The 18742-nt window shown below is 50.6% G+C and overlaps 8 protein-coding genes across 8 annotated transcripts; 5 read left to right on the top strand and 3 right to left on the bottom strand.

Annotated features, from left to right (window-relative positions):
• Positions 1-227: 227 nt before the first annotated feature.
• N7509_008677 (tubulin-binding prefolding complex subunit YKE2) lies at positions 228-874 on the top strand (the record flags this gene model as incomplete). Its single annotated transcript, XM_056633314.1, has 4 exons — positions 228-369; positions 435-630; positions 684-744; positions 809-874. Coding segments are annotated over 4 exons (465 nt in total), but the record flags the coding sequence as incomplete, so codon positions are not given.
• A 535-nt stretch (positions 875-1409) lies between these two features.
• Positions 1410-3147, bottom strand: N7509_008676 (phosphoglycerate mutase, 2,3-bisphosphoglycerate-independent; the record flags this gene model as incomplete). Its single annotated transcript, XM_056633313.1, has 5 exons — positions 1410-1620; positions 1678-1960; positions 2007-2258; positions 2318-3055; positions 3117-3147. The coding sequence occupies 5 exons, from the start codon at positions 3145-3147 to the stop codon at positions 1410-1412; spliced, it is 1515 nt and encodes a 504-aa protein (XP_056483933.1).
• A 332-nt stretch (positions 3148-3479) lies between these two features.
• On the top strand, positions 3480-4064 carry N7509_008675 (mediator of RNA polymerase II transcription subunit 9; the record flags this gene model as incomplete). The annotated part of the gene is made up of 1 exon (XM_056633312.1): positions 3480-4064. The coding sequence occupies one exon, from the start codon at positions 3480-3482 to the stop codon at positions 4062-4064; it is 585 nt and encodes a 194-aa protein (XP_056483932.1).
• A 490-nt stretch (positions 4065-4554) lies between these two features.
• On the top strand, positions 4555-6127 carry N7509_008674 (glycine hydroxymethyltransferase SHM2; the record flags this gene model as incomplete). The annotated part of the gene is given in 4 exon segments (XM_056633311.1): positions 4555-4587; positions 4653-4703; positions 4801-5126; positions 5140-6127. The coding sequence occupies 4 exon segments, from the start codon at positions 4555-4557 to the stop codon at positions 6125-6127; spliced, it is 1398 nt and encodes a 465-aa protein (XP_056483931.1).
• A 994-nt stretch (positions 6128-7121) lies between these two features.
• N7509_008673 (AMMECR1 domain-containing protein) lies at positions 7122-8255 on the top strand (the record flags this gene model as incomplete). Its single annotated transcript, XM_056633310.1, has 1 exon — positions 7122-8255. One exon carries the CDS (start codon positions 7122-7124, stop codon positions 8253-8255), a length of 1134 nt encoding a protein of 377 aa, XP_056483930.1.
• A 359-nt stretch (positions 8256-8614) lies between these two features.
• Positions 8615-10062, bottom strand: N7509_008672 (serine/threonine-protein kinase; the record flags this gene model as incomplete). Its single annotated transcript, XM_056633309.1, has 4 exons — positions 8615-9221; positions 9292-9622; positions 9721-9811; positions 9886-10062. 4 exons carry the CDS (start codon positions 10060-10062, stop codon positions 8615-8617), a joined length of 1206 nt encoding a protein of 401 aa, XP_056483929.1.
• Positions 10063-10862: 800 nt separating this feature from the next.
• On the bottom strand, positions 10863-17673 carry N7509_008671 (DNA polymerase epsilon catalytic subunit POL2; the record flags this gene model as incomplete). The annotated part of the gene is made up of 3 exons (XM_056633308.1): positions 10863-16810; positions 16866-17005; positions 17063-17673. The coding sequence occupies 3 exons, from the start codon at positions 17671-17673 to the stop codon at positions 10863-10865; spliced, it is 6699 nt and encodes a 2232-aa protein (XP_056483928.1).
• Positions 17674-17992: 319 nt separating this feature from the next.
• Positions 17993-18729, top strand: N7509_008670 (uncharacterized protein; the record flags this gene model as incomplete). The annotated part of the gene is made up of 2 exons (XM_056633307.1): positions 17993-18413; positions 18473-18729. 2 exons carry the CDS (start codon positions 17993-17995, stop codon positions 18727-18729), a joined length of 678 nt encoding a protein of 225 aa, XP_056483927.1.
• Between the last annotated feature and the right edge of the window lie 13 nt (positions 18730-18742).

Raw genomic sequence — 18742 nt, 5'->3', positions numbered from 1 at the left:
GCTGGCGGGAGCGAGGTGGTGCCTATCGTCACGTTTCGGAGTTGTGGCAAGTCGACCGCGGAGCGAGAAAGCGGGGAGAGGGGGTTCAAGCAGGGGGCTCGGCGTGCGCAGGCAGCGGCTTAACGAAAGGCAGCAGCTGGCAGGGGAAAAGTGGCAGGCTCAAAGATTGGACGAAGTGTAGGAAAGGCGGAATTCGCTGCGGGGGATGTGGATGATGGGATTGGAGGGGTTGGAAGTGGAAGAGAGTCGTCGCCGGGCGGAAGTCGATCCACCGGGCTTTCTCCTCTGCCACCTCCCCGCCAACCGTCGCTATGGACGCCCAGAAACAGTTACAGGCACTTTCCGACGAGTTTCAGCAGCTGCAGACCGGTATGTTAGCCTTGATCATTGTTATCTCCATCACTATTAATGATCTCTGACTGTTTCTTCCGCAGAGCTCGAGGGTCTGGTCGATGCCCGCCAAAAGCTCGAGTCCCAGCAACAGGAGAACCAGGGCGTGCAGAGTGAATTCGCCCAACTTGATGATGAATCAAATATCTATAAGCTCGTTGGACCGGTACTACTGAAGCAAGACAAGGCTGAGGCCACCATGGCTGTGAACGGTCGGTTGGAGTTCATCGAGAAGGAAATGTGAGCTATCCCAGCTTCTTGTTTGCCGAAATTATTCGCTAACCTATCTTCAGCAAGCGTATTGAAGGAGAGATTACAGAGAAGGAGGAGAAGGGCGAGAAAAAGCGTGCTGAGGTAACGACTGACCTCTCATGACCCAAATTACGAAGTGTATGCTAAATGCAATGTCTACAAACAGGTTCTTCAGATTCAAGCCCAGGCTCAGGCCCAGCAGCAACAGCAGGCCGCAGCTGCTTCAGCCTAAATCTCAAAATAATTCGAATCCATACTCCTCGCAAAACAAAATTAAACTCCGGAAGAGCACTAGTCAACTGGATTTGACCATATAATAAGATGAAATGCGTGCGGCCTGGCCTTCCTGTGTAGCTTGAATGATCTCCACTTGTTGGAAATTCTATAAGATTTTATTGCTGGCAGTTCGAAATAGGTTTGTTTGAGGTTCGATGAATCAAACTGGCCACGTCGAGATACGATTGTGATATCTAGACCTCTGGACGATAGTTGATGAATGCCTCGATGTACTATGGGATTGCCGGTGGATACTGTAGCTGTCATTTATCGAGTTGCTATACTTGGGATTATTAACAGGGGTTGAATAATTATTCAACCTCTTTACTTGAGTGATGCTCCATTATCAACGTTGGATTCACTACTGGGAAATTTGGCCAACTCCCGAAATGCTGCACCTCTATTCTCATTTTCGTAGTATTGACATTTCAAACATCCGTCATTTATTCATTTCCATAGCCAGACACATTTACGTGAAGCAAATCTAAAATCTATGCCTTGACAAGCAGACTCTTGCCAGTCATCTCGGCAGGTTGCTCAATACCCATGGCAGCCAGGACAGTAGGGGCAACATCTCCCAGAACACCACCCTCCTTGGCGAGGCTCCAGCCAGCAGGGGCATTGGCCATGACGAAGGGGACCTGGTTGAGGGTGTGAGAGGTCTTAGGGGTACCCTTTTCGTTGAGCATCTCCTCGGCATTTCTGTAATGATTGGTTAGTATTCATGCGGATTTGATAATACTTCCGAGGGAGACTCACCCGTGATCGGCAGTGATCATGAGGATATAGTTGTTCTTCACGCAGGCCTCGTAGATCTCACCAATGGCCTTGTCGGTGGCAGCGACTCCCTGAATAGCAGCCTCGTAGACACCAGTATGACCCACCATGTCAGGGGGAGCGAAGTTGTTCATAACGAAGTCGAAGTTCTTCTCTCCAAGACGATCGGCCATCTTGGTGCCGACCTGGGCAGCGCTCATCTTGGGGTCAAGATCGTAGGTAGCCACGCGGGGCGAGGGAATCATGTCACGGACTTCGCCGGGAACTGCTTCTCGATACCGCCGTTGAAGAAGAAAGTGACGTGAGCGTACTTCTCAGTCTCAGCAATGTGACATTGCTGCAGGTTCTTCTTGGCCAGCCATTCGGCCAAGACGTTGCCCATGTGTTGGGAGGGAAGGCAACGGGGAAAGTGTAGTCGGTCTTGTATTGGGTCATGGTGGTAATGGAGATGTTCTTAGGGTAGGGGAAGTCGGGTCTGGGGGAGCGGTCGTAGTCACCCAAAAGCTGAGTGATCTCACGAACACGGTCAGAGCGGTAGTTGAAGAAGAACAGGGTGTCGTTGTCTAATAAGAAGTTAGTAAGTGCTATTTCAAAAGCTATATCTGAGACCGTGAGAACTGACCCTGTACGCGACGCTCCTTGCCGCCAACGATGATAGGCTTGAGGAATTCATCGGTCTCCTTCTTCTCATAACGATCCAGAATAGTCTGAAGAGGGTCGGAGCTGTCCTCGCCCTCGCCAGTGATCATGCCCTTCATACCAACCTCGACACGCTCCCAGCGCTTGTCGCGGTCCATAATGTAGTAGCGACCAACAACGGTGGCGATAGAACCAGTACCAACTTCCTTGATCTTATTGAGAAGCTGCTCCATGTATAGGGCAGAGCTCTTAGGGTCGGTGTCACGACCATCACCGAAGAAGTGGATGAAGACCTCGGGGATCTGCATCTCCTTGGCGACATCAAGGAGAGAGAACAGGTGGGTGATGTTGGAGTGAACACCACCGTCCGAGACCAGACCGCACAAGTGCAGACGGCCGTTACCCTCCTTAGCACGAGTGAAGGCCTTGACAATGTTCTCAACCTTGTTCATCTCGCCCTTCTTCATGGTCTGGTCAATGCGGACACTGTCCTGCCACACCACACGACCAGCACCAATGTTAAGATGACCGACCTCACTGTTACCCATCAGGCCTTCAGGAAGACCGACAGCGAGCGAAGAGGCATCCAATCCAGTGTAACCCTGAGCAGTCTTCGAGTTCGCCTCGGCGAAGCCGGACATGAACGGGGTCTCGGCGGCGGCGATAGCATCGCCCTGGGGAGGGGAGTTGGGGCCAGCGATACCCCAACCGTCAATGACGACTGCAAGATGGTGATTAGTCTGGGGATATTCTGGGGACCCTGGTGGGCAAGCTGATCATACTCAAAGCAACTTTTTGGTCGACCGCAGCCATGGTGGGGGTGTATGGTCTCGTAATGACACCTGCAACACGAATCAATGGCTGAACCGAAAAAGGATAAAGGGGCAATTTGAGGGGTATATGGCTTACCTACAGGCAGATGATGAGAGGAAGAAGAGAAAGGGGGAGAAAACCGTTGCAGTCGAAAATTGGCTGGCCGGTGAAGGAGGGGCACAGTTTCCCCCCGGTGACGCTTTTGGTCCTGAGGCCTCCGATGCTCCGACGTCACCTTCCGTTCCGACTCTTCCTAAAACACTTTATCCCAGCCGGCTTCTGGTCGTTCTTCACCCTTATACCCTCGGGTTCCGATCTGTCTTAGATCTGCAATGGCTTCTAGATCTCCAACTGCTGCTACTCCGCTCCCCAAGTCCTCGGTCGCGCCCGAGAGTCCTTCCAAGGAGGCGAACACTCTGGCACCACCCCAGACCGTCCCCTTCCCTCCACCACAGACATTTGAGATACTCCCACAACTCCATGGGATTCTTCTTCGCTTGCTTTCACAGAAGCCTGTTGGAAATGTCGCTGTAGGGGCCCCTGCTGAGGGTACAGAAGTTCCCGGTTCATCCACAGAGGCTCGTCCAGATGGCCAACAACTGCCGTCAAACATCCCCGGCGGCGAGGCCAATGACCCTACAGCTTCTCAAGCTGCAGCTGGTGCCATCGATCCAAATGCCCCTCCGCCACTCGACGTCAAAGATCTCCCCACCGAAACCCACTCGGTCAAAATTCGAATCCAGAAGGCACGGGCCGTGGTAGAAGGACTCCCAGATGTGCAACGATCTGTCGAGGAGCAAGAAGACGAAATATCTGAGCTTGAGGACCGTGTGGCCCGTTTACGTTCTGTGATTTCAGACTTTGGGACCCGAGCAGGGCAGGACCCGCTGGATCATCCCAGAGTGACAGTGACTTGAAGCTCGTGAAGGGTATATAACCCTAAGAATACGAAAGAAACAATTGGGGGTAATTGGATGCACCTAGCTTCCTAGATTTTTTCGTTGGCGTTAAGGAATGGAATACCCAAAATGTATTTAGCGATCATCTATTATGGGACATTATGTCCAGGCTTGTCTCCAAAGTGCATATCGTGCTTCGGAACAGCAAGAAAAGTATTCGGTGCAGCCATGTTCTGCCTATACAAGAAACGACAACTCTTAAGGCTAATTCCTAGCGTCAAGAAGTAAAAGAAAACATACAATTTCCCCATCCAAGGACCCTCGCCCCCGATCCGGCGAAAGTCTCCGATATCGTTCAACAAACTTTCTGCCTGAGGCAGCGGTCGATCACTCCGCCCCTCCCCCCACCACCCAGCTTTTTTTTCTTCTCTCTTCTCTTCATTCTATATATCCTCCCTTTCTCTCTCCCTTTTCTTAGTTCATCAACGAGAAAAAAACATCCATCACAATGACTTACGCTCTGTCCGAAGCCCACAAGGCTGTGAGTATTCCATACCGTCCCATCGCAGGCAAAGAACATATCATTGACTCATTCCTTCTATACAGCAAATGCACAATGGCCTCAAGGAGTCCGACCCTGAGATCTCCGAGATCATGGTACGTGGACTATTCGATCTAATTGAGCTTCCAATGCCTTGATGGCATGGTCAAACTCTCTCAAGTTAGCTTGACTGACCTTGGTTGTCGTTTATAGGAGCGCGAGATTCAGCGTCAGCGCGAGTCTGTCGTCCTGATCGCCTCGGAGAACTTCACCTCCTCCGCTGTCTTCCAGGCCCTTGGTACCCCCATGTCCAACAAGTACTCCGAGGGTTACCCCGGTGCTCGTTACTACGGTGGCAACCAGCACATTGATGCCATTGAGATCACCTGCCAGAACCGTGCTCTGAAGGCCTTCAACCTGGACCCCGCCAAGTGGGGTGTCAACGTCCAGTGCCTGTCTGGCTCCCCCGCCAACCTGCAGGTCTACCAGGCTCTGATGCGTCCTCACGAGCGTCTGATGGGTCTTGACCTCCCCCCACGGTGGTCACTTGAGTCACGGTTACCAGACCGCTACCCGCAAGATCTCTGCTGTCTCTACCTACTTCGAGACCTTCCCCTACCGTGTTAACCTTGAGACTGGTATCATCGATTATGACCAGCTCGAGACTAACGCCGAGATGTACCGCCCTAAGTGCCTGGTCGCTGGTACCTCCGCCTACTGCCGTCTGATTGACTACAAGCGCATGCGCCAGATCGCAGACAAGGTCGGCGCCTACCTGATTGTCGACATGGCCCACATCTCGGGTCTGATTGCTGCTGGTGTCATCCCCTCCCCCTTCGAGTACGCCGATGTTGTCACCACCACCACCCACAAGTCTCTCCGTGGTCCCCGTGGTGCCATGATCTTCTTCCGCAAGGGTGTCCGCAGCACCGATAAGGCCGGCAAGGAGGTCCTGTACGACCTTGAGAACCCCATCAACTTCTCCGTCTTCCCTGGTCACCAGGGTGGTCCTCACAACCACACCATCACCGCTCTGGCTGTTGCCCTTAAGCAGGTTGATACTCCCGAGTTCAAGCAGTACCAGGAGCAGGTCATCAAGAACGCCAAGGCCATTGAGAACGAGTTCAAGGCCCTTGGCCACAAGCTCGTCTCCGACGGCACTGACAGCCACATGGTTCTCCTGGACCTGCGCCCCAAGGCCCTCGACGGTGCCCGTGTTGAGGCTGTCCTTGAGCAGATCAACATTGCTTGCAACAAGAACTCCATCCCCGGTGACAAGTCTGCCCTGACCCCCTGCGGTATCCGCATTGGTGCCCCCGCCATGACCACCCGTGGTATGGGCGAGGAGGACTTCAAGCGCATTGCCGACTACATCAACCAGACTATCGACCTGTGCAAGAAGGTCCAGAGTGAGCTGCCCAAGGAGGCCAACAAGCTCAAGGACTTCAAGGCCAAGGTCGCCTCCGAGACTGTCCCTGAGATCCTGGCTCTCCGCAAGGAGATTGCCGCCTGGGCCAGCACCTTCCCTCTGCCTGTCTAAAGTGGTCATTTGACTACAATATGAAAGGGGAAGATAATTGTTAGGATATGACAGTCACGAAGAGAGATTCTATTTGAGATCTCGCGAGTTCAACATCATCTACGAAAGCGTCGCAAGATGCGAAATATCACACGGTGCGTTTTATGGGGTTTTTTTGATACAGGTCTGCTCTTTCAACCTAAGGGACATCTGGGATTTTGGTCATTCTGTTTATTTTTATTCTTTATATTTATGTTTTTCGTTTTATGAGCATGTGCAACGAGCAATTTCTTTCCACCTCACCGCTCATTCAACTGCGGGAGGTCCTGGATTCTTCAGGAGACAAAAAGTTCAACATAATCTGGCGTGTGGGCCTTTGATTTTGCTGTACATCACCCATCCAATTTACTCTTGGAATTCCAATACAACCAAATGCGTGGTTGGACAAACTTTTCTTTTCCGACTACCTAAGGTACTCATGAAGTACCTCCATCTAGTTCTGAAGTACATTTATGACCGATGCCCCATAGTGAAGGTACTTTGTCGGCACTTCGTAGGTACTTTGGGTCTTTTTATGTAATGCTCCCTCACGTGCTGGTTAGGCCCCTCAGTCCACCTTCCAACTTCCAACCTTGGGGGATTCCCCGCGAGACTTCCTCTACCGTTGCGTCATTCATTTTTTATGCGTTGAACTCACCCCCGTGTCCTTACAGATCGCCTTGGTTCTGTCCCGAGTCTTTTTGAGGCAGCTGTTGCTATATTCAAGCTCGTTGACCTCCCCCGCTTTACTACTACTGGTTTCGATAAGGAAGCGTCGATCTTATCGCTGTGTCGGACCGTTGCGGATTTCACCCATTGGAAGTCTTCGTCTTCCAAGTTGACCAGACTCGCGGTCGTTCCAGGTATCTAAACGGCGCGGCAGTGCAGAAGCTTCATCATCAGAGGGGGAGAGAGAGAGAGAGAGAGAAAGAAAGAGAACAGTGGAAGAGAAATCAAGAGCCCAGCCCCCGCAGAAATGGCCAATGCAGCGCAATGTTACTATTGTTTCGAAACCCTGTCCGCTTCATTTGAGAACCGCGAGTCAGCCTCTCTGGCAGCCGTAGAGGCTCTCTGGGAGCAGCACGAGCAGTCTAAGAAGTTATCAGACCTCGAGGCCCGGGGGGAGGGTGCCCTTTCGGACGAGGACGCAGAAGATGACGAAGAGCCATGTCTGTCAGAGTCTGTAAATGACGACGATGACGGTGATGCAAAGCGGTTGTCCAAGAGTAATCGGCCTCCGGGCCTTAAATTACGCAGCATCAATCGTCTGCAGAATCAAATCCCCTCCGACTCATCCAGTGCGGCAACCACGCCATCTTCCGCTTCCAACACATCTTCCAATTCCCAGTTGTCTAGCTCGACCGCTATGACGACACCTGGCTCTCTGTCAGATGTTCCTGGGTCGCGAAATAAATCAACGGACCAGAAATACCCATTATTCGTGACCTGGAATACCATCTCTAGGAGCGGATCTAAGTCCCTACGCGGCTGCATAGGCACCTTCGAAGCGCAAAACCTCCCAGCGGGACTGAAGTCGTATGCAAAAACCTCGTATGTTATTACTTCTCACCGTTCACCATGCTCCTCTACACCTTTCACTTATTTTTCCCTTGTGCCAGCCAATGACCCCTCAACTAACCGTGAAAATAGGGCTTTTGAAGACACCCGCTTCGCTCCGATTCCTCGGTCTCTTCTCCCTTCGCTGTCATGCTCTTTGACCCTTCTGGGTTCGTTCGAGCCGTGTACCAATGCCATGGACTGGATTCTAGGTACCCACGGCATCCGTATCTCATTTGTCCACCGTGGCCGGCGCTATGGTGCGACGTATTTGCCCGATGTTGCTGTCGAACAAGGCTGGACAAGAGAAGAAACAATCGAAAGCTTAATGCGGAAGGCTGGGTGGGATGGCGGTGTTGGTAGCGTTGCTAGGAGACTTCTGCGAACCAATGCTGGAGGGTCAAATGCCGAGAAGCCCTGGGAACAGGTCTCGGATTTCCGGACTGTCAAGTATCAAGGACTGAAGGCGAGTGCGAGTTACGCGGACTGGCAGGAATGGCGAAAGTGGGTGTTTTCTTTGGATGATGGCCAGGAACTGCTTGGTTTAGCCTGATCTTGGGAACATCACATCTCAAGGGTTCATTTTCTTTTTACTAGATATCGTTTTGCGACATTCATGATTACGACATGCTTAGTTTGTTGGCCTAGAGCTATTATTTTCGGGAAAGCATTATGATAATGACCCAATCCAACCAACTCAATTATTTTTAAGTTGCATTCTACTTAGTTCAGAAATTTTTGACATGCGAGAATAGTAACCTGGATGATTGAAAATTTCCGAGTCATAAATCATGGTTATTTGGTCGTGGTATCTAGAGCCACCGGAAACAATCCAAGTTCCATCATAAGCAGAATATGTGTGATTTATCAACAAGACAAGATAAAGACCTGAATAGCCGTAGCAGATGTCATTTATTTGCCATGACCTCGACTCCATAGCCCGGCCACCATCTCCTTAACTCGACGCTCCTGCTCACGAATTTGTTCCTCCGTCTGGCCACGCGCATTCCCCCGGCTGTCGATCTGCATAGGACTACTGCCATCATTGGCGGTGGAGGTTTCCTGGCGCTGTTCCTCAACAACCTCATTCCCATTAACACGCTCAGGCTTGGGGTCAATACTCATTACGCCGTCCATCATGAAGCCGCCACCCTCGCGCAGCTTGTTGATAGCACGCACAGTGTCGATGGCCCGGTGCAGAGTGCGGCGTGCGTTGAAGTTCTTCTTGACAGTAGGCAGAAGATCCTCGCCAGAGCCCTTTCTCAAAGTGTCGGGGGGCGGGCTGATCCAGGGGTGCTGCAGTGCTTCATGAGCGGTCATACGACTGGCCGGGTCGATGGTCAAGCAGCGATTGATGAAGTTGCGGGCTTCTGCCGAGACACCACGCCAGTACTCAAGGGGCGTGAAGGAATAGTCCGCGGCCAAAATTGCTTGCATCTCCTCGAGGTTCGAGTCTCGATCAAAGGGTGTGTAGCCACAGAGGAGGAAGTAGGTGATTACACCAATGGCCCAAATGTCACTGCGAAGGAAGACGTTGTTGTCAGTGAAAAGACGGTGATGACTTTCGAGGATATGCTCTCAAGACTCACACTGGCTTTCCATGGCCACTCTTCTTAAAGATTTCCGGGGCCATGTAACCGGGCGTGCCACAAGTTGTTGTCAAAACATGGAATTGTTCTTCATCCATGATTCTAGATAATCCAAAATCGGCAATCAAAAGATCGGCATTATCCTCGGGGGTCCGGAAAAGTAGGTTCTCGGGCTTCAAATCACGATGCACAATACCGTGATCATGCAGATATGCGACGGCCGACAGGACCGCGCGAATGAGGTCGGCAGCATCAGACTCGTAGTAGCTGCCTTTGCGACAAATGCGATCAAAAAGTTCCCCGCCAAGAGCCAGGTCTGTCACGAGATATACTAAGGTGCGATCATGATCAGTATATATACTACTAGTAGTAATTGTAGTTGAGGGTGTAGAGGACAAAGACTCCAAGATCGCGGGCAAAAACACATACGATTGTTCATGGTCTCGAAATAGTCCACCAGCGTCAGAATATTCTGATGGCCCATCGACACTTTCTTCAGTACCGCGATCTCATTGCGGACCTATTCGTATGCCCCAATCGACATGGTCAGCCTTCAGCGCTTTCTCTACTGTACTAAAATACGATCCTTCCTACCATGTGCTCACGCCCCGCCATGAGGCGCTTGTTGATGACCTTGGCAGCATAGTAGCGACCGGTGTCGATATGGACGCACTCCTTCACGACCGAGTAGGAGCCAGCTCCTAATGTCTTCCCCGTCTTGTAGCGACAAGGCTGGACCTGTGTTCGTTGACCGCTCGGAGGTTGCGCCATGAGGTGTGGAGTGCGCGGGGGTGAGGATGCAGGTCGGAGGGGCCGGAGGGGTGGAGGAAACGAGGTTCACAAGCGCGGGAGGGCGAGTTATAGACAAATGGACGTGCTGACAAGAAGTATATATGTCTGTCGCTGGTATGTACCTGTAGTGAAAGAGAGTCAGCCTCACGCGGTGCGATGTGCCACGGGGACGCTCGCATGTGCGGCGAGTTTCAGCCCCGCCATGGTTGCGCCGGGGTACCAACAGATGGGTGATTCAGCCACTGGGAAAGTTGACAGGTGAGTGCCAGTGGAGGGGGAAAGAGAGGGAAGAAGAGAGGAGAGGAGAGAAGAGGAGAGGAGTGCAGGAGTGCAGGAGTGAAACAAGTTCGATGGGGGAAGTGTCCAGACTCCCCAAGAATCCCCAAGAGTCCCAATTATTGGGGGCCTCGGGATCGACAGATCAGGGTTAGTCAATTGCCCTGGTCTCATGAGCTATAGATACTAGTAGATACTAGAAGACTAGTACTATATTACTCGGAGACTCTTAGAATGGCTTACAGGAGAAACATCAGGTGGATTATTTAATATTTAACCTTCCAATGCTTAATGTTATTCAGTAGAAATTCATATTCAAAAGAGCCAGACAACACCGACTGCCATGCAGAACAATTAAAGATAAACCAAACCAAACCAAACCAAAGAAATAAAGGTGGAAAAAAACAGACAACTCCCCCTGATGCGCCTCGGAACATCATAAATCGACATTCAGTTAACAAATGGAAAGCGTCGGACACAAAAAGAACAAGAGACAATATCATCTACATTTGAGCAAGAACACCCTCAACAACATTATCCAGCAGTTGCAGGCTGTGGAACTTGGCTGCACTTTGCAACACCCGTAATTTCTTCTCCATCTCTTTCCGATCGACCGTCGTGGCCCACGTTCCACTGCAAGAACAGTGCTCAGAGAACTCACTCATTTTGAGACTCTTGCACTTGGAACACTTAAGATCCTGTGTCTGCCACTCGACAATAAGACCTTGCACCTGACCAATCATGACCTCCTCTTGTGCCAGGCGATCGTATTCGGTTTGACAGAAGGGACAGCGCCACGGCTTTGGCGTCTTTGCGTCCGAACCAGGATCTGGGAGCACGTCCTCGTCACGGCAGAGGTCGAGATCACGGATGAGACAGCACGCGTTACATGTGAGCTCTTGGAGTTTCAGGTTGGCACTAGGGTTTTCGAAGCGACCCTCCTTACTGAACTCACGAACTTCAAAGAGAGCAAGCAGTTCGCGGCGTAGCAGGCGAGACTCAAGGGTTGTTGTCTTGGATAGACTCAGGACTTGCATGAGTAGTTTCACCAGTTCCAACGCTGGGTTGCGCTTATGACCCTTGGGATCGTCCAGAACACCAGGAAGAACAGGGAAAGCATAATCAGACGCAAGTTCGGGGTGAAGCATCTCGTCACGCTGGCGACGAATGAGACCAGTTATTTGTTTCTTCAGAGGCTTGGAGAATCGATCTGCCAGAACAGCAGAGAGCTCCTCGCTATCCTTATCCGTAGGTTGGGTAAGGGGAATCTGCGTCAAGCGAGGAGTGGAGGATATCTCGGCATCCTGAAGGTCAGGTCGCTTCAACGTGTGCATCAGCTCGATATATTCAACAACCCAATCATGGAAAATAGTCTGCATGGGTGTTGGTAAGAACCGACTGAGTTGCCAATGCATGACAGTCTCAAGTTCTTGGTGTTCGGCTTCGACCACCTCCCGGCACCCTTTCCCACCATAGTTGTACTCATCATACCAGACTAGGTAATCCCAGTATTCCTTGATTTCGAGATCGATGAAGTGGAATGAAGGATTTCCTCGGATAGACTTCAAGACATATTGGCTGTAGGCGTAGGCGTTACCTACCTCAGTCTTAGTCGTTTGGAGAAGAAGACGAGTAGGGCTGGCGAAAATGACGTTCGAACCAACTCGTCTAAACTCGGCCATCAGCCTCTGGAAAGATTTTCGAGAAAGCAAGCGAACATAGTTGTGCAAGGAACGGTCATAAAGACACGACACTGGGCTCTCCACCCATCGAATCAAGTGTTGAACCATGATGTCGGCCATGCTATTACCGGCACACGCCTCTGTCCACCAGTGTTTGACCATTTCTCGCAACACAACAGCACCAGCAGATGCAAACGCCTTTTCGGAGTAAAGCACCCCTGAGTCATCTGCAGCGCCTCCGGAGGGAGCCAAGAGGCTATCAGTGCCACCTTCCATTTCGTTGACAATTGAGGAAGTGAGAATTGTGTTAATGGCAAGGTTGCGAATGTCCAACTCGATGCAAACCGTGGTATACGCACTTGGTGCGTTCGCAGATGGCATATTGACTTTCTCTAGTGATCCCATGACATCGTCCTTTTCATACCCAGCATGGTCTGGCAGCGGGCCATGAGACCACCAGAGAACAACGTTGCTTTTTTGAAGTCGTCGGGCATATGAGATATCGATCAAGTATCGAGGGTCGTCTGTCTCGAGGTTACAGAGAGGTACATCGCCGTAACGGGCAAGCATGGTTAGATGCTGTATCCACGCAGACAAGTATAGGTAGTGTGTGACTAGGCGCCTGGCGATGAATGACTGCCATCCAAGGGGGGGCAGATCCATGTCTGAGATTTCGGGCTTCACGGAAAGGACAGGGTATTCCTTTAGAATAGGAATGTCATGACATAGTCGGTCCCTCTGCTGGGACTGAACGACCAAAACAGCCGGCTGGCTCTCGTCGGCTCGAAACTTCTTGACCAAATCTCCAACTTCCAGATATGCCTTCCTCCTGGTCATTACTTGAGTTGTCTTGAAATGAATCTTGTCCTGATACTCGAAGGCATTCAATGACTGATCCCCGGTGGCGTCTTGCAGCTTCCGAGTGAGCAGTTCCGAGTATATTTTATCAACGTTTGGAAGGCCTTGAACATCCCTGGTGCGATTGAGAATGATGATATGTGCCTCCTTCTTGGTTGTTGAAAAGAGGGCAAAGACCTGTCTATCCCCAGAGGCAACGTGGTACAGGTAATGATATGCCAAGGGCGAGTTCAGCAAGTAAGGCTGATCGGAGGAAGCATGAAGCAGGTTGGAGAGATCAAATCCACGGTCCAGACCATCACCCAGTACACCACGCTGCTCTTCATCGAAGGTGCAATGACTTCCCAGTTTGAGCACTGCTCGAATACTGGCAGGAATATTTCGCTCGTAGACGCCCTCGATGCTGGGATGCTGGAACAAAGCATCCATTTTGTCTGCCTCTTCTAGGAACACATCCTCAGATAAAGATAACTTAAACAGATGGACCGAGGGATGACCGTTCGGTAAAGTGTGGTTGACCTTTTCAACTTCACAGTCGGGAACCTCAATATCAGGAAGGGATTCACGTTTCAGATTCACAAAGAATTGCCGAGGGACCTTCACGTTGAGTGCTTGTATTTTCTGATCAATGAGTACGAAGGCCCGAACAATTCCCGGCCGGTCAGTCTCGCAGAGCTGAAGGACTTGCCAAGTACTGATGTATAACATCTGGGCCTGGTTTCGGAAGAAGGTGCTCAATGAGTCGGAGGCAGCACTGGGCCGCTCACCGAAAAGCTGGCGACGGCGAATGCGGGCTTGCTTCTGGATCTTCCACTTCTGTTTCTGGTATTTGAGGAACCCTTCATAGTCGTCAGATATAGACGGCATGACGGCGGGAAGGCTGGCGAAAGGGTCAAGGGATGTTTTAGGGATCCCTTCAGGATGTTTCCTTTTCTGTGACACTTTTGCCTCGGGGGATGCTATAAGCTTCTGGGTTGACTGTGCGATAGCTTCATCCATGTCCCCGACATGTTGAACTCGATGGTCCAAGATATTGGTAGATAAGCTTGAAAGTGGGGCTTTATCCGACTTGACAAATAGGTCGGTCATCTTCTTTTGCTTAAATTTATCGTCCTTGATGTTGATTCGGCGTTGCAACCAATCGGGATGGGCAACACGAGGCACCGGATTGCGTAGCTTTTGAAGAGCAGCCGGAATTGTGATAAGTTTTTGCACCACCGAGCCCAGACGCTCAATGTAGTAGTTCCAGTCGATGATATTCCGAGGATCCATGTCGCCAGGGTCATCCTTGAGCCACTTTCGCAGGAAGAATCGTTTGACATTCTCCTCCGCTGAGAAGATGGTGACTGGAATGGCTCTTTCCGTGACGGGCGTGTTTCTTGGCCTTGCAGAGATAATGTACTTGCAGTTCAGACCCTTATCCTTCACCATCTGTTCTCCCAGGAATTCCGCTAAACGTTTGGCTGTCGTGATGGATGTTGATTTCTGATTGCCGTACTCCTCCAGGGGTTTCGTCATGCTTCGGTTTTCCGAAATGAGGTCAATTAACTCCTCATCAGCCAATGTCGCACCATGCTCATAAAGCACGTCCAACCACCGATCGGCGACCCGAGAGACTGCAGCATAAGTCTCCGCAAGGTTGCTTCCCTCCAGAAAGAACTTGAAGATCTGGGTCTGGAAAATCTTGATCAATTTCAACTCTCCTCTCCGCTTGACCTCGAAACCTTTCAATTCAGCTAGGGAACCGTCGTGGTTGAAGACGGCGTATCGCTTCTTCAAGTTCTTATCCTCCTCCTTTGAAGTTGGCAGAATCATGGCCCTGTAGGGTCCGTCGACTTCGAAGAAGATAGAGTTCTCGCTGTAGGTTTCGTATTTGTGGGTGGATGTGTCAACAAGAGCTTGATACTGGTGATTGGTGTATTTTGCGTGAACAAGGTGGTTCAGCATGACACAAGGATACGAAATGCCGAGCTTCTTCCCATTTTTGAGCGTGAAGGAAAAGTTTTCGGGGAAACTTCCCGGAAGCATGCACCAAATGCCATCCGTATCCAATTCCAAGGGTCGGCCTATGCGCTCAACGAGCTCCCGTGCCATCTGAATAATATGGGCACCTGTCAGGCAAGTAACACCGGCCATTTCCATGGAATACCATCGAGAACCCTTTCGCATGACATAACCGTAGAAACTGTTCAGAATAACCTTATGGGCGAGTTGTAGAGAGTCGAACAAGATAATCATCTTCTTAGCTTCGTCGATCTCAGCCGCAGAGGCACCGGAAGATACCAAAGAGTCAGTTTTGTTCTTCCAGACCTTCTGTTGGCCTTTGAAATCATAACGTCGATCACGGAAGCTGCGCACCGTATCGACGTAGAAGGGATTTTCTCGCTGGCAAATGATAGCTTCTCGAACCATGGTCTTGCTGTCGTGGATCTTGTGGTAGATCTTCTTGCTGTAGTCTTGTAGCCGTTTTTTCACGATACCCGCTTGTTCCTCAATGCTGAGTTCGCCGAAGGACCGCATCAGCCCGTTCTTGTTTCGGCTGGGGAATCTTTCATTCCCTATCGCACGTTTGATCATGTTGTACTCGTCGCGTTTGGCTGGCAAGAATTCGCCGCGCCAGGCCCACGGCATTCGTCGATCGCAAGTTTTTCCAGGGCGATTGAAATCGCAAGCTGCACAGTTTGAGTCGTCGATCATGGAATCCGGTTGCAAACGGTTGGTAATCATGATGTTTGGATACATGGAAGCGACATCCAAATGATAAATGAAAGGCACTTCGTTTCGAACGGGGTTGTTCCTTAGTTCGAGAAGTTTCTCTGCGATTTGAGCCTTGACTTCATCGAAATTTGCAACATCTTCCATGGACTTCTTTTCTTCAACTTCAATACTGAACTTGAGTGCATGGTCAAGATCATTCAGAAGCTCATCAATGGCTGCTGGATCGATATTGAAAGCAACGGGAATATCACTTCGAAAAACGCCGGCCTCAATACTTTCGACATGTCCACCCACATATGTTTGTGATTCGAGCAAGTGACCTTCGTAGAAAGACTCATGGGGGTCTTTGTGCTTGTTGGGAAGAACAATCTCGTTCTGGTAGGCTTGTACCATGAGCAGCATCTCACACAAAGTTCCAGTTCCCTTGCGAAGGGTGTCATCAGGATTAAGAGGAATCACGGTGCACAGGGAGAAAATGAAAGGATGCACATATTTCATGTACAGGTAGTATGTTGCAACAGCATCGGAAACGGAATATTCGGCAAGAGTTTGGGGCCGCTCGCTTGCATAGGGGGTCATGAGTTCTGGATCGAGTTCGTCTGGATCGTATCCAAGTTTCGCGACTGTCACGGCCTTCAAGCCACGGCTTCCTTGGGGAAGATAACTGTCACGATTGACCCATGCGAAACAATCCATGTGAACACAGTTGTCAGCCTGGTAGATGTCTTCGCTGTTCTTCCTGAACCCGATCTCCATGTACATATCGATTCCATTGACACTGGATCTCGCTTCGACGAACGGCCAATCGAAAAAGTCACCGTTGTAAGTGGCAATGACGGTGGGTTTGGCGATCTTGATATGCTCAAAGAAACGCTCCAATACGCCTCTCTCATTTGGCTCGTTGAAGATGATGAAGGGGCCACTGTATTCTGGTTTCGGCGTGTACTCGAAATCATTGATGTCCTCGGAGACGATTTCTCGGTTTGTGATGAGGAACCCTTGCCCATCAATCATGTATGAAATCATCATGATTTGATCAATTACGGCGTCGGGGAATTTGAGGGGGAGCTTGGTGGTTTCGATATCAAAGGCGAGGACAACAGGATCCGCACGCTGAAGTCGTTCTTCCAGACAGGTCAATTCTATCACACCGTGCTTTGCTTCAACATTATACCACTTTCCAATTCGAATGTCTGCAATGCGTTAGTCAATTCATAGGCACGCAATGGACGAAGCAGGATCACAAACTCTTGTCGATTGACACTCGAACGTGGTACGGAACATCGTATTCTCTGATATCAACTATAAAATCACTCGCTTGTATGTTGCCGTTAGGTCGTTGCTCATTAAGTATTTCGTCGTCAAAAAGGTCGAAGCCTGTAGCCGCACTTTCGAAATTGTCAGCAAAAAGTGTACTTTTTTCATACCGAGGTACAATCCCATACCTGGACATCTCGACATATGCGTCCATCATTGTGGAGTTCTTCTTATTCTTCTCCGCTAGTGGAAGAATTGCTCTCCGAACCTCCAGTAGGTTGCCGACATTAGCAAAGTTCAATCGGATGAAAGTCCTTCGGTGGCCGAGAAGGTGGTTGGGGAGGTTCAGATCCTCCTTGTCGATGCGCTTGAAGCTCTTGATCAATCCCTCAAAAGATCTCCGGCACCACTCCTCGACTTCCATCTCAAAGCCTTTTTTGACCGCAAGAAGGAAGTACGGGTCATATTCCACGGTGGCTTTGAAACTACCCCCATCATCTTGAAGAAAGTAATAATCGACACCAGCACGACCTCCCTGCACATTTGAATCCTCTATCGTCGTGCTGTGCATGTTGATAAGCCATCCTGCTCTTGTCTCGCCGGATTCGAATCGTGGGAAGCCGAGGGTTTCATCGATACTGTTGGCCAAACGGATGGCCTCGAATTTCTCATCTTGTGAAGTTGCTTCGGTAGATCGTAGGGCTCCGAATTCGACAGTCTTGGTTCGCTTAGGATTCGAGGAGGCTGCGCCTGATCGAAACTTATTGTTCCCATACTTGCTGGGCTTTCGGGTAGGCATTGCGACCCTTTTCTTTTTTTTTGCCCGGCCGGGCTTCTCAAAGTAGGACTGGCAGGGGGAAGGGCGTCAAGGGCATGGAAAATTCGGTAACAATTCGAGAGAAGAAATCGGGGATCGGAGGATTGAGAAGACGTGGGGTGACAGGGTTGGAGAGAGTCGTGTTGCTATGGCCGATATGCCTTTGCGCTCGCCAGTCCGGTCGATCTTAATCGCCATTAGTACTCGACGCGTCTGCGCGCCGGCGCCCTACGCGTGTGTGTTAGTCATCCACCGGAATAACTATCCAAAAGGGGGTCGCCCATCGGAATATCTTCAACTTATGCCCGGCCGATTTCATGGGCCGATTCCAGTCGGAGGTCAATCTACAAATCTACTGCCCACCCCGCAAAGATGGCAGACGATTCTAGGGAGTCCGGTTCTGTACAAGAGCCCGGCAGCCACCTCCCAGCCAGCACCCCCCTCCACCGATCCGAAGAAACCAAAACACGAATTCCCCCAGTCACAAGTCGGAAAGTTATGGGACGCCTTTGGCAACCCCGAGGAACCTCTCAATGCGCTCGCAAATGCGTCATATAAACCACCGGGAAAGAACCGTCAAGATGTCTCCTACTCAGAAGTTATCGGCACATTCTCGGCTTCTGAGCTTTCGACCTTCCACAGAGTCCCATGTGCCCGAGAGTCATTATTGACTGGAATTGGAGCTGGCTTTGGAATTGGTGGGATGCGAGCTGTATTCGGCGGTACGACCATTCGTGATCAACGCACGGTTTCTGAATGATTAACTAATATTCATATCTAGGGATGCGTTCGTTGTGGTCGGCCGGCAATTGGGCCGTCGGAATATTCGCCATCAGCTCTCTCGCTTCCTATGAGATATGTCGGCGGCGCCGAATCGAAGAGCTGCACGGCATGACAGAAGCGGTCGGATTGATGAAACAAGTCAAGGAAAAGAAGCAGCAGGAAAAGGAAATGGCCGCCGCAGCGGCAGCGCAACGCGCCGAGGAAGAAAGACGCAAGAAGAGTTGGACGAACCTTTCCAACTACAAATTCTGGTAGGGCTATCCAAGTC

This window comes from Penicillium cosmopolitanum, assembly GCF_028827165.1.
Source record: "Penicillium cosmopolitanum strain IBT 29677 chromosome Unknown utg000009l:1.0-9042332.0:1.0-9050551.0, whole genome shotgun sequence".
In the NCBI taxonomy this organism is placed as follows: domain Eukaryota; kingdom Fungi; phylum Ascomycota; class Eurotiomycetes; order Eurotiales; family Aspergillaceae; genus Penicillium; species Penicillium cosmopolitanum.
This window is presented reverse-complemented; position numbering and strand designations above follow the sequence as displayed.